Source organism: Carcharhinus amblyrhynchos, chromosome 8 (genome assembly GCF_965287045.1).
Source record: "Carcharhinus amblyrhynchos chromosome 8, sCarAmb.v2.hapA, whole genome shotgun sequence".
Lineage (NCBI taxonomy): Eukaryota > Metazoa > Chordata > Chondrichthyes > Carcharhiniformes > Carcharhinidae > Carcharhinus > Carcharhinus amblyrhynchos.
Genome location: NC_137331.1, coordinates 126,896,166 through 126,909,617, shown reverse-complemented (window position 1 = coordinate 126,909,617; position 13,452 = coordinate 126,896,166). Strand labels below are relative to the sequence as shown.

The 13,452-nt window shown below is 46.8% G+C and overlaps 1 protein-coding gene across 5 annotated transcripts in view; it reads right to left on the bottom strand.

Moving 5' to 3' along the window:
• The window catches only part of agap3 (ArfGAP with GTPase domain, ankyrin repeat and PH domain 3), a 715,466-nt gene that overhangs the window by 307,120 nt on the left and 394,894 nt on the right, over nt 1–13,452 (bottom strand). For all 5 annotated transcript variants that reach the window (XM_080194795.1, XM_080194794.1, XM_080194797.1 and 2 more), the window contains exons 2-4: nt 13,324–13,382; nt 3,861–3,948; nt 1,371–1,456 (exon numbers count right to left, since the gene is read on the bottom strand). In XM_080194795.1, coding sequence (XP_080050921.1) covers nt 1,371–1,456; nt 3,861–3,948; nt 13,324–13,382 — 233 coding nt within the window. The remainder of the gene's footprint in view (nt 1–1,370; nt 1,457–3,860; nt 3,949–13,323; nt 13,383–13,452) is intronic.

The following is a 13,452-nucleotide window of genomic DNA, read 5'->3' as shown; positions in this document are numbered from 1 at the left end:
TGGGACCATTGCTGTTTGTAATATATATAAATGATTTGGAGGAAAATGTAACTGGCTTGATTACTAAGTCTGCGGATGACATAATGGTTGGTGGATTTACGGATAGCAATGAGGACCATCACAGGATACAGCAGGATATAGATCAGTTGGAGATTTGGGCGGTAAGGTGGCAGATGAAGTTTAATCCGGACAAATGTGAGGTAATGCATTTTGGAAGGTCTAATACAGATGGGAAATATACAATAAATGGCAGAACCGTTAAGAGTATTGATAGGCAGAGGGATCTGGGTGTACAGGTACACAGGTCACTGAAAGTGGCAATGCAGGTGGAGAAGGTAGTCAAGAAGGCATACGGCATGCTTGCCTTCATTGCCCGGGGTACTGAGTTTAAAAACTGGCAGGTCATGTTGACGATTTATAGAACCCTAGTGCGGCCGCATTTGGAATATAGTGTTCAATTCTGGTTGCCACACTACCAGAAGGATGTGGAAGCTTTGGAGAGGATACAGAAAAGATTTACCAGGATGAAGGGCATTAGCTATGAGGAAAGGTTGGAGAAACTTGGTTTGTTCTCCCTGGAGCGACGGAGATTGAGGGGAGACCTGATAGAAGTCTACAAGCTTATAAGGGGCATGGACAGAGTGGATAGTCAGAAGCTTTTTCTCAGGGTGAAAGAGTCAATTACTAGGGGACACAGGTTTAAGGTGCAAGGGGCAAGGTTTAAAAGAGATGTATGAGGCAGATTTTTTACACAGAGAGTAGTGGGTGCCTGGAACTCGCTGCCGGGGGAGGTAGTGGAAGAGGTTACGGTAGTGACTTTTAAGTGGCATCTTGACAAGTACATGAATGAGATGGGAATAGAGGGATATGGTCCCCAGAAGAGTAAGGGGTTTTAGTTAAGTCAGGCAGCATGGTCAATGCAGACTTGGAGGGCCGAAGGGCCTGTTCCTGTGAGGTAATTTTCTTTATTCTTTGATATTCTGGTTTCTTTGTCCGTTACCCTTTAAATTCCTCGTTCTCATGTCCGTGTCTAACTCTGATTTGAAACAATCGATGTAATCAGCTTCCAGAGTCCAACAACTCTCCGTTTGAAAAGATTTCCCCTCGGCTCCCCTCCAGATGTTTCTCTATTTATTTAACATCTGTAACCACAGGTTATTAACCCAATTTCCAAAGGGAAGCATTTCCCACTCAGGCAAAATCAGGTGCTATCTTTTGGGTGAGATTTTAAGCAGGGTTTGCAGTGGGCACCAATGTCAAACAGCTCACCATGCGAGTGCTGGCATTACCTGGGAGAAAGCAGAGGATATACCATCGATTGTGACTGGGACCCACAGGGTCAGGTCACACACAGCTCAGTCATTGCTTACCTGCACCTCAGGAGGTCCCCCTTCATCCCGAATAAGCAGGAGGTAGCTCTGTCCATCCACCACTATCTCCTTCTTAAAGCGACCACCTTCAAAAGGAAAAAAAAACAAAAGCTGTTAGCTGTGGCTCAGTGGGTAGAACTGAGTCAGAAGGCTGGAGGTTTCATCAGGGCTGTCCCATCAATGTAGCACAGAACAGGCAAGTGGCGTTGAGGTTGAGATAAGATCAGCAGTGATTGTATGAAATGGCGGAGCAGGCTCCTGCTCCTAATTCTTACGTTCTGAGGGAATTCTGTATAATCAGTCTTCCACAGAAACCCTACATAGAGTCATAGAGAGTTACAGCATGGAAACAGGCCCTTCGGCCCAACTTGTCCGTGCCAGCTTTTTTTTTAAACCCCTAAACTAATCCCACATTTGGTCCATATCCCTCTATATCTTCTTATCCATGTAACTAAATGTTTTTTAAAAGACAAAATTATACCCGCCTCTACTACTACCTCTGGCAGCTTGTTCTAGACACTCGCCACCCTCTGTGTGAAAAAAATTGCCCCTCTGGACTCTCTCCCCTCTCACCTTAAACCTCTATCCTCTAGTTTTAGACTCCCCGACCTTTGGGAAAAAATATTGACTATCTATGCCCTTCATTATTTTACAGACCTCTATAAGATCACCACTCACCCCCCAAGCTCCAGAGAAAAAAGTTCCAATCTGTCCAGCCTCTCCATATCACTCAAACCATCAAGTCCCAGTAACATCCTAGTAAATTTTTTCCACACTCTTTCTAGTTTAATAATATCCTTTCTATAATAGGGTGACCAGAACTGCACACAGTATTCTAAGTGTGGCCTTACCAATGTCTTGTACAACTTCAACAAGACGTCCCAACTCCTGTATTCAATGTTCTGACCGATATACAGTACAGACAGAGGCCAAAAAAAGTCCCAGTGTCCCAGAAATCTAAAATGCTCACTCCTGAATTATTTCTCCAGCCACACATTCACCTGGACTAACCTCCAGTTTCTAAACTCACTAGCACGTGGCACTGGAAGTAATCCAGAGATTCCTACCTGCTGGGTCCCGTTTTTAATCTATTTCTTAGTTCCCTAAATTCTGCTTGTAGGACCTCATCCCTTTTTCTATCTACATTGTTGGAACCAATATGTACCTCGATCTCTGTCTGTTTGCCTTCCCCCTTCAGAACGCCCTGCAGCAGTTCAGTGACACCCCGGATCCTGGCCCCAGGGAGGTAACTTACCATCCTGGAGCCTCTTTTGCAGCCACAGGAACACCTTTCTGTTCCCCTTACAGTTGAATCCCTGGCCATTCTCCCTCCTCCTGCCTTGTGCAGCAGACTTGCCCATGTTGCCATGAAGTTGCTGCCACTGCTTTCCCCAGCACAATCATCACTCTCAACACTATCCAAACCGGTCTATCTGTGAGGAAGGCAGGTGGGGATGGCCACAGGAGCCTCCTGCACCCCCTGCCTTCCTGTCCTCTGCCTGGTGATCACCCAAACCCTTTCTGCCTGTTCAATCTTCACTGACCGTGCTCTCCACGATTTGCTCAGCATCGTGGATGGTCCACGGTGAATCCAGCTCCGGAATCTGGTTCACCAGTAGCTGCAGTTGGACACATGGTCACAGGGATAACTGAAGTTTTCACATAGCCCAGGAGGAGTTTATCACGGGTGCAAACTCTCCTGCCACGACTACCCTTAAACCCCTTATTTACTCCCTTTTCAAACAAAGCATTTTGCTTACCTCCCTTACATTGACTTCACTTCCCATACCCTACATTGCTAATTTATATTTTTTTATTATAATGAGCCTGGCTTATACTTTTAAGTTTCATTATGAGGTTGTTTATTATGCCCATCTCACTGCACAATACTGGTTCCTGTTTCCCCCTCTCCATCCCATTATTTCCATCTCCCCCTGCCCCAGTTCCCCCCTCCCCCAGTCCTGGCTCCACCCTGCCCCAGTTCCCCCTTCCCCCTCCCCCAGTTCTCTCTTTCCCACAGTATACCGAGTGGAGCTTGTTCTCTGGTTGGCTCGAGAACAAACTGTTCCAAGAAGCTATCCCAAAAAAATTCAATGAACAAGTGTTCACTGTTTAAAAATAAGGGATCACTCATTTTATAGATCAAGTGTCTTTGGAATTCTCTTTCTCAACAGGCAGTGGTAGCAGAGTCTTTGAATATTTTTAAGGAAGCGATAGATAGATTCTTGATTACCAAGGGGGTGAAAGGTTATCAGGGGTTGGCAGGAGTGTGGAGTAGAGATTCTAATCCGATCGGCTATGATCTTATTGAACGGTAACCCAGATTTGAGGGGCCGAGTGGCCTACTCCTGTCACTAAATCAATGTAATCAATCAATGGCTTCATCACATCGCAAGGAGACTGGGAAGGAAAGTATTGATGCAGCCCATCACACTGTGTCCAATAGCAGCTTGACCAGGTCGTACTACACACGGATAACACACATCGTACCTTCAGGGGACTCCTCCTGCACGTAGGTTCCAGTTAAATACCGGTGAACAAGAGCAGACTTCCCACTCGACAGATTCCCCACGATTCCCTGGCAAAAAGAACACGTTGAGGTCAGTCATGTTATCATGAAATGTTGATATACAGAGGGACCTGGGTGTCCGAGTACATCACTCAATGAAAGCATGCAGAAATAGCAAGCGGTTAGGAAGACAAATGGTAAGTTAGCCTTCTTTGCAAGAGGATTTGAGTAGAGGAGTAGAGATATCTTACTGCAGCTGTACAGGTCTTTGGTGGGGCCACACCTGGTGTAATTTGTGCAGTTTGGGTCTCCTTATCTAAGAAAGGATTTATTTCCATCAAGGGAGAACAGCTGAGGTTCACCGTCATACGCAGAGAGATTGGGTCGACTGGACCTGTACTCACTGGAATTTATGAGGGGGATGTAACTGAAACATATGAAATTCTGACAGGGCCGGACAGACTGGATGCAGGGATGCTGTTTCCTCTGGCTGGAAAGTCTAGAACGAGGGGGTCAGTCTCAGGATACGGGGTAGGCCACTCACAACTGAGAGGAGGAGATTCTCACTCAGAGGCTGCTGAACCTGTGGAATTCTCTCCCACAGAAGGTTTTGTCAAGGGCAGGTCGTGCCTTACAAGCCTAGCTGAGCTCTTCGAAAATGTGACTGAACACATTGACGAAGGAAGTGCAGTGGACGTGGTTTACATGGACTTCAGCAAGGCGTTTGATAAGGTCCCCCATGCAAGACTTCTTGAGAAGGTGAGAGGGCATGGGATCCAAGGACCTTTGGCCTTGTGGATCCACAACTGGCTTGCCTGCAGAAGGCAGAGAGTGGTTCTGGATGGGTCTTTTTCTGCATGGAGGTCAGTCACCAGTGGAGTGCCCCAGGGATCTGTTCTAGGACCCTTGCTGTTTGTCATTTTCATAAATGACCTAGATGAGGAAGTGGAGGGATGGGTTAGTAAGTTCGCTGATGACATGAAGGTCGGTGGTGTTGTGGATGGTCTGGAAGGATGTCAGAAGTTGCAGCAGGACATAGATAGGATGCAGGACTGGGCGGAGAAGTGGCAGATGGACTTCAACGCGGATAAATGTGTAGTCGTCCATTTTGGCAGAACCAACGGGATGAACGAGTACACTATCAAGGGCAGGAGTCTTAGTAGTGTTGAAGAGCAGAAGGATCTTGGGGTCCGGGTCCACAGGACTCTTAAATCGGCCTCGCAGGTGGAGGATGTGGTCAAGAAGGCGTATGGTGTACTGGCCTTCATTAATCGAGAGATTGAGTTTAGGAATCGGGAGGTAATGCTGCAACTTTATAAGACCCTTGTCAGGCCTCATTTGGAGTACTGTGCGCAGTTCTGGTCGCCTCACTATAGGAAAGACGTAGAAGCTATTGAAAGGGTACAGAGGAGATTTACAAGGATGTTGCCTGGACTGGGAGGCATGCCTTATGAAGATAGGTTGAGGGAGCTGGGACTCTTCTCCCTGGAGAGACGAAGGTTGAGAGGCGACCTGATAGAAGTTGATAAAATGTTGAGAGGAGTAGATAGGGTGGATTCTCAGAGGCTATTTCCCCGGATTGAAATGGTCGCTACGAGAGGACACAGATTTAAGGTGCGGGGAGGTAAGTACAGAAGTGATGTTAGGGGTGAGTTTTTCACTCAGAGGGTGGTGAGTGAATGGAATCGGCTGCCGTCAGTGGTGGTGGAGGCGAACTCGCTGGGGTGTTTTAAAAGACTTCTGGAAGAGTATATGGGGTTTAATGGGATTGGGGGTTATAGATAGGTCTATAGATTGGTAGGTGTTGATGTGATCGGCGCAACTCGTGGGCCGAAGGGCCTGTTTGTGCTGTAGTGTTCTATGTTCTACGTGGGGACCAAGTGACTGAATATATTTAACAAGGAAAACAAGAAAGATTTCTGGGCTTCAAAGGTGTAACAGGTAATTGACAGAGTGCAGAAGGATAGTGCGGAGATCAGGGATCAATCATGATGCGATTGAGTGGTGAAGCAGGCTCAAAGAGCTGAAAAGCCAACTCCTGCTCCTTTCTGCTCTGTTCATACATTAACTCCAGTGACATCCTGCCAGCTCAGCAATAATGAGAAAAGGTCACTCAGATCTGGGAAATACTTCAATTTCTCAGACTGCGGGAATCGGAGGCACATGCAAATTGTTGTTGTTGAAAATACAGCCTTTGGACAGGAGGTGGACAGGCATCCATGTCCCTGAGGCAGAGGTAAGGGTTAGGGTTAGATATATTCCAGTATCACACAAGGAATTTGAGCCCAGGATCCAAAGGACAGTCCACTACAGTACTGAGGGAGTGCCGCACTGTCAGAGGGTCAGTGCTGAGGGAGTGCCGCACTGTCAGAGGGTCAGTGCTGAAGGAGGCCGCACTGTCAGAGGGTCAGTGCTGAAGGAGGCCGCACTGTCAGAGGGTCAGTACTGAGGGAGTGCCGCACTGTCAGAGGGTCAGTGCTGAGGGAGTGCCGCACTGTCAGAGGGTCAGTGCTGAAGGAGGCCGCACTGTCAGAGGGTCAGTGCTGAAGGAGGCCGCACTGTCAGAGGGTCAGTGCTGAGGGAGTGCCGCACTGTCAGAGGGTCAGTACTGAGGGAGTGCCGCACTGTCAGAGGGTCAGTGCTGAGGGAGGCCGCACTGTCAGAGGGTCAGTACTGAGGGAGTGCCGCACTGTCAGAGGGTCAGTGCTGAGGGAGTGCCGCACTGTCAGAGGGTCAGTACTGAGGGAGTGCCGCACTGTCAGAGGGTCAGTGCTGAGGGAGTGCCGCACTGTCAGAGGGTCAGTGCTGAGGGAGTGCCGCACTGTCAGAGGGTCAGTGCTGAGGGAGTGCCGCACTGTCAGAGGGTCAGTACTGAGGGAGTGCCGCACTGTCAGAGGGTCAGTGCTGAGGGAGCGCCGCACTGTCAGAGGGTCAGTGCTGAGGGAGTGCCGCACTGTCAGAGGGTCAGTGCTGAGGGAGTGCCGCACTGTCAGAGGGCCAGTACTGAGGGAGTGCCGCACTGTCAGAGGGTCAGTGCTGAGGGAGTGCCGCACTGTCAGAGGGTCAGTGCTGAGGGAGTGCCGCACTGTCAGAGGGTGGGTAGTTTGTGCACAGGCGGAGATGAAGTCTTTCAGATCAGAATTCCAGCCAATGTTTATCCTCAACCAAAACCAAAACCATTGCAAAGAAATGCCCTGGTCATTTATACGTGGAGTTTTGTGCATGAAATAACTGCAATGTTTGTCTAATTAATAATAGTGTGCAAAGTTCAAAAGTAATACGTCAGAGAGATTTTGAGTGCCTGTGTGTCTGACTCACTGTCATCAAAGAGTGCCATTTCTCACTGGGCCACCAGGAGGAGCTATGTTACCATGTTTTGCAATGCCGCCTGGGGACAGCAGTGGTCCTGTTGCTGAATAAATTGTATGTAGCTCACACGGGGACACAGAAATATTAAACTGACGCCCGAGAGCACACTGAAACAGCTCAGGTCAGAGCTCATTTTAAACTCTAAACGCTCTTTCTATGAAATATGCCTCACGTCACAGAGGAATCAGTCTGGATTAATATCAGAGCATCATACTTACACACATCTCGTACGCTCGGCACAAGCACCTGACACACACACACACACACACACACACACACACTCATACACTCACACATCCACACTAACAGGTGCACATTCTCACACACACACAACTCTCTCACACGAGCACACATACACACTCACATATACACACACACACACCCCCAGACTCACACGCTCAAACGTACACACACTGACACATGCACTCACACCCAAACACACACACACTCACACTTGCAAACACCCACCCACATACACACGCTCACATGCACACACACACACACACACACACACACACAATCTGAACAGTAATAATCATTATACTTCACAAATGGTGTGTGATGTACTTTGCATGGTGACTGAACATTATGTAATTGAGATTTCTGGAACAGGCTGACACTGCTGTTCTGGGCACTTGGGCTGATCAGGCCTGTTTTTTGAGTTGCTCACTTTGTTCTGTGTCAGCACAGACTGCTAATTACATAGCACAGCCCAAAATCAACACACACAAGACAAAGAGTCTTCAGTGTGGATCCACCCCTTCATTAAGTGAACAAATGGCCCTTGATGCCACCTGACAACCAATAGTGAGCACACAACACCGCGGCTCCCTGTCACAGGGGATAAAGCAACAGATACCTGGGCCCCTCACACCCCGGAAACCTCACACCAGTTTCATGGTGTCCACTTCACTCCCAACAGAGCAATGGGAGGATGAACTGGGCTCAGTTTCACAGGGTTAGTAAAAATGTAATAGAGAGCTGGGAGGAGAGAGAACTTCAGGAGGAGGACAACAAACATGTGTAAAAAAAAAGCAAACATCGCGGATGCTGGGATCTGAAATCAGAAGAGATGTGTGGCTCAAAGACTGATGCGGGGGAAATGGGTTTTGATTGATTGTCCCTGGGGCTGGGGAAAGTCTGTAAGAAGTTCCCACTCACCTGATGAAGGGGCAGAGCCCCGAAAGCTAGTGGTGTTTACTATCAAATAAACCTGTTGGACTTTAACCTGGTGTTGTGAGACTTCTTACTGTGTTTACCCCAGTCCAACACCGGCATCTCCACATCACAACTGGGGAAAATGGCAGCAGAAGTGTTGGTACAGCATTCACCTGCACTTGGCTAGTGAACTGTAACACTGCAGCAGCAGAGGGAGCTTTCAACTCAACAGCAGGGGAAAACAGGATCAAGTTTGGGAAAACATGACAAATTAAATAGGAAAAAGTCAAAAATATAAATTTAAAATTGACATCTTGCAAAATTACACTTTGCACATCAGATGTACAAGTCTCAAGTATCATTTCAAACATTATACACATTCAAAGGTATCTCAATGCAGTCAACTTTTTGTATACAGTATACAAGCACTCATCAGAGTGGCTCACCTTACTCCACAGTTTTCATTTATTCGACACAAATGTCCATCAAATACTTATTTTCAGGACTTCTTTTTTAAAGAAACAGATTTGTGATAAATGCTGATAATGGAGTATCAGGCTATATCTGGCTATATATTCCTGTAAGGTAGGAATAAGGGAACTGATATTCAGAGTAGCAGGAATGGACAGACTGTACAAATCTAAATTCCACAGCAGAAAAGGCTAGATATTTTAAAAATAGCTAAGTCATTGAATCATAGCGGTTTACAGCTATTTATATTCTATTTACAGCTATTTATGATTCTATTTATAGAATCATAGTGGTAACAGGCCGGCCTACTTGTCCATGCTGCCCTTATTTTTTCTGAACCCCTAAGCTAATCCCAATTGCCTGCATTTGGCCCAATCCCTCTATACCCATCTTAGAACATAGAACATAGAACATTACAGCGCAGAACAGGCCCTTCGGCCCACGATGTTGCGCCGACCAGTTACAAAACAATGACCCACTAACCTAAACCAATCCCTTCTCGTCCATAAACCTATCCACAGATCTCTTAAACGCCCCCAAACTAGGCGCATTTACAACTGCAGCAGGCAGGGCATTCCAATCCCTCACCACCCTCTGGGTAAAGAACCTACCCCTGACATCCGTCCTATAACTACCACCCCTTAATTTAAAGCCATGCCCCCTCGTGCTAGATTTCTCCATCCGAGGAAAAAGGCTATCACTATCCACCCTATCTAAACCTCTAATCATCTTATATGTTTCAATAAGATCCCCTCTTAGCTGCCTTCTTTCCAGCGAAAACAACCCCAAATCCCTCAGTCTCTCCTCATAGGACCTCCCCTCCATACCAGGCAACATCCTGGTAAACCTCCTCTGCACCCTCTCCAAAGCCTCCACATCCTTCCTGTAATGTGGGGACCAGAACTGCACACAGTACTCCAAGTGCGGCCGCACCAGAGTTGTGTACAGTTGCAACATGACGCTGCGACTCCTAAATTCAATCCCCCTACCAATAAACGCCAAGACACCGTATGCCTTCTTAACAACCTTATCTACTTGACTCCCTACTTTCAGGGATCTATGTACACATACACCTAGATCCCTCTGCTCCTCCACACTATTCAAAGTCCTCCCGTTAGCCCCATACTCGACACATCTGTTATTCCTACCAAAGTGAATTACCTCACACTTCTCCGCATTAAACTCCATCCGCCACCTCTCGGCCCAGCTCTGCAACCTGTCTAAGTCTCCCTGCAAACTATGACACCCTTCCTCACAATCTACCACACCTCCGACTTTGGTGTCATCAGCAAACTTACTAATCCACCCAACTATACCCTCATCCAGATCATTAATAAAAATTACAAACAGCAGTGGCCCCAAAACAGATCCCTGAGGCACACCACTCGTAACCGAACTCCATGACGAATATTTACCATCAACCACCACCCTCTGTCTCCTATCCGCTAGCCAATTCCTGATCCAATTCCCTAGATCACCCCCAATCCCATACATCTGCATTTTCTGCAGAAGCCTACCATGGTGAACCTTATCAAACGCCTTACTAAAATCCATATACACCACGTCCACTGCCTTACCCCCATCCACCTCTTTGGTCACTTTCTCAAAAAACTCAATAAGGTTAGTAAGGCACGACCTACCCGCCACAAAACCATGCTGACTATCTCCAATCAATTCTTTACTCACCAAATAACTATAAATCCTATCCCGAATAATTTTTTCTAAAACCTTGCCCACAACAGAAGTAAGACTCACCAGTCTATAATTCCCGGGGAAGTCTCTGTTCCCCTTCTTAAACAATGGGACAACATTCGCTAACCTCCAATCTTCCGGTACTATACCAGAGGCCAACGACGACCTGAAGATCAGAGCCAGAGGCTCTGCAATCACTTCTCTTGCCTCCCAGAGAATCCTGGGGTAAATCCCATCCGGACCAGGGGACTTATCTATTTTCAGACCCTCCAGAATATCTAGCACATCCTCCTTATCAACTGCAACACTGTCAATTCTACTCCCCTGCAATCCAGTGTCCTCCTCAGCTATATCCATGTCCCCTTGCGTGAACACCGAAGAGAAATATTGGTTCAATGCCTCTCCAATCTCCTCCGGTTCCACACATAACTTCCCTCTGCTGTCTATAACTGGCCCTAATCTTGCCCTAACCAACCTTCTGTTCTTAACATACCTATAGAACGCCTTAGGATTCTCCTTAATCCTATCAGCCAAAGTCTTCTCATGTCCTCTTTTAGCCCTTCTTAGCTCACTCTTCAACTCCCTCCTAGCCAATCTAAAGTTTTCTAGTGCACTACCCGAGCCCTCACGTCTCATCCGAACATAAGCCTCCTTTTTCCTCTTAACCAACGAAAAAACTTTTTTGGTGCACCACGGTTCCCTAGCCCTACCAATTCCTCCTTGCCTGACAGGGACATACCTATCAAGGACTCGCAGTAGCTGCTCCTTGAAAAAACTCCACATTTCAGACGTTCCCAGTCCCTGTAATCTCCTGGTCCAACCTATGCTTCCTAATTCTCTCCTAATAGCCTCATAATTACCCTTCCCCCAGCTAAAACCACTAGCCCGAGGTTCATTCCTATCCCTTTCCATCACTAAGGTGAACGTAACCGAATTGTGGTCACTATCACCAAAATGCACACCAACTTCCAAGTCTAGCACCTGGTCTGGCTCATTTCCCAGCACCAAATCCAATATAGCCTCACCTCTAGTTGGCCTATCTACATACTGAGTCAAAAAACCTTCCTGCACACTTTGTACAAAAACTGACCCCTCTAACGAGCTAGAGCTATAACAATTCCAATCAATATTAGTAAAGTTAAAATCCCCCATAACAATTACCCTATTACTTTCACTCCTAACCAGGATCGTCTCCGCAATCCTTTCCTCAACCTCTCTAGAACTTTTAGGAGGTCTATAAAAGAATCCCAACAGGGTGACCTCTCCTCTCCTATTTCTAATCTCCGCCCATACTACCTCAACAGGCAAGTCCTCATCAAACTTCCTCTCTGACACTGTGATACAATCCCTGACCAATAAAGCTACCCCTCCCCCCCTCCTACCTCCTTCTCTACTCCGACTAAAACATTTGAACCCCGGGACCTGCAGCATCCATTCCTGCCCCTGCTCTATCCATGTCTCTGAAATGGCCACAACATCGAAGTCCCAGGTACTGATCCACGCTGCAAGTTCATCCACTTTATTGCGAATACTCCTCGCATTAAAGTATACGCATTTCAAACCCTGCTCCACCCCACCCCTGCGATGCTGTGCATTGCAGTCCCCATCTATGCCCCCCTCACTTTCAACCCCTCTACTCAGGATCCCACCCCCCCTCCGAATCAGTTTAAACCTAACTGGATAGCCTTAGCAAATTTACCCCCCAGGATATTGGTCCCAGGATATCTTACCCATGAAATTATCTAAATGCTTTTTAAAAGATAAAATGTACCTGCCTCTACTACTACCTCTGGCAGCTTGTTCCAGATACTCACCACCCTCTGTGTGAAAAAACAGCCCCTCTGGACACTTTTGTATCTCTCCCCTGTGCCCTCTCGTTTTAGACTCCCCTACCTTTGTGAAAAGATATTGACTATCTACCTTCTCTGTGCCCCTCATTATTTTAAAGACCTCTATAAAGTCACCCCTCAGCCTCTTACACCCCAGAGAAAAAAGTCCCAGTCTATCCAGCCTCTCCTTACAACTCAATCCATCAAGTCCCAGTAGCATCCTAGTAAATCTTTTCTGCACTCTTTCTAGTTTAATAATATCCTTTCTATAATAGGGTGACCAAAGCTGTACACAGTATTCCACGTATGGCCTGACCAATGTCGTGTACAACTTCAACAAGACGCCCCAACTCCTGTATTCAGTGTTCTGACCGATGAAACCAAGCATGCTAAATGCCTTCTTCACCACTCTGTCCACCTGTGACTCCACTTTCAAGCAGCTATGAACTTGTACCCCTAGATCTCTTTGTTTTGTAACTCTCCTACCATTAAGTAAGTCCCATCCTGGTTCAATCTACCAAAATGCATCACCTCGCATTTATCTAAATTAAATTCCATCTGCCATTTGTCAGCCCACTGGCCCAATTGATCAAGATCCCGTTGCAATTGGAGATAACTTTCTTCACTGTCCACTATGCCACCAATCTTGGTGTCATCTGCAAACTTACTAACCACGCCTCCTATATTCTCATCCAAATCATTAATATAAATGACAAATAACTGTGGACCCAGCACTGATCCCTGAGGCACTGATCCCTGATCCTTTAGGACCTGACCAGCTTGGTCAATAGTGGTGTAACTGAGCCACGCTTGGTAAAGGACAATGAAATCTCCCAGCCAGACTATATTCTGTCCCCTCAGTGTTTCCTCCAATTGGTGTTTAACATGGAGGAGAATGATTTTTGACAAGTCAAAGATCACTTACCACTTTCAGTTCTGGGACAGACCGGCTCAGAGTCCATTCTTGACTGTTGACAAATGAGTCTAGAAGAAAGACCACAGACTATGTTAGTTACAGATTCCCTCCACAGCTAAACAACAAAGAAATAATCTT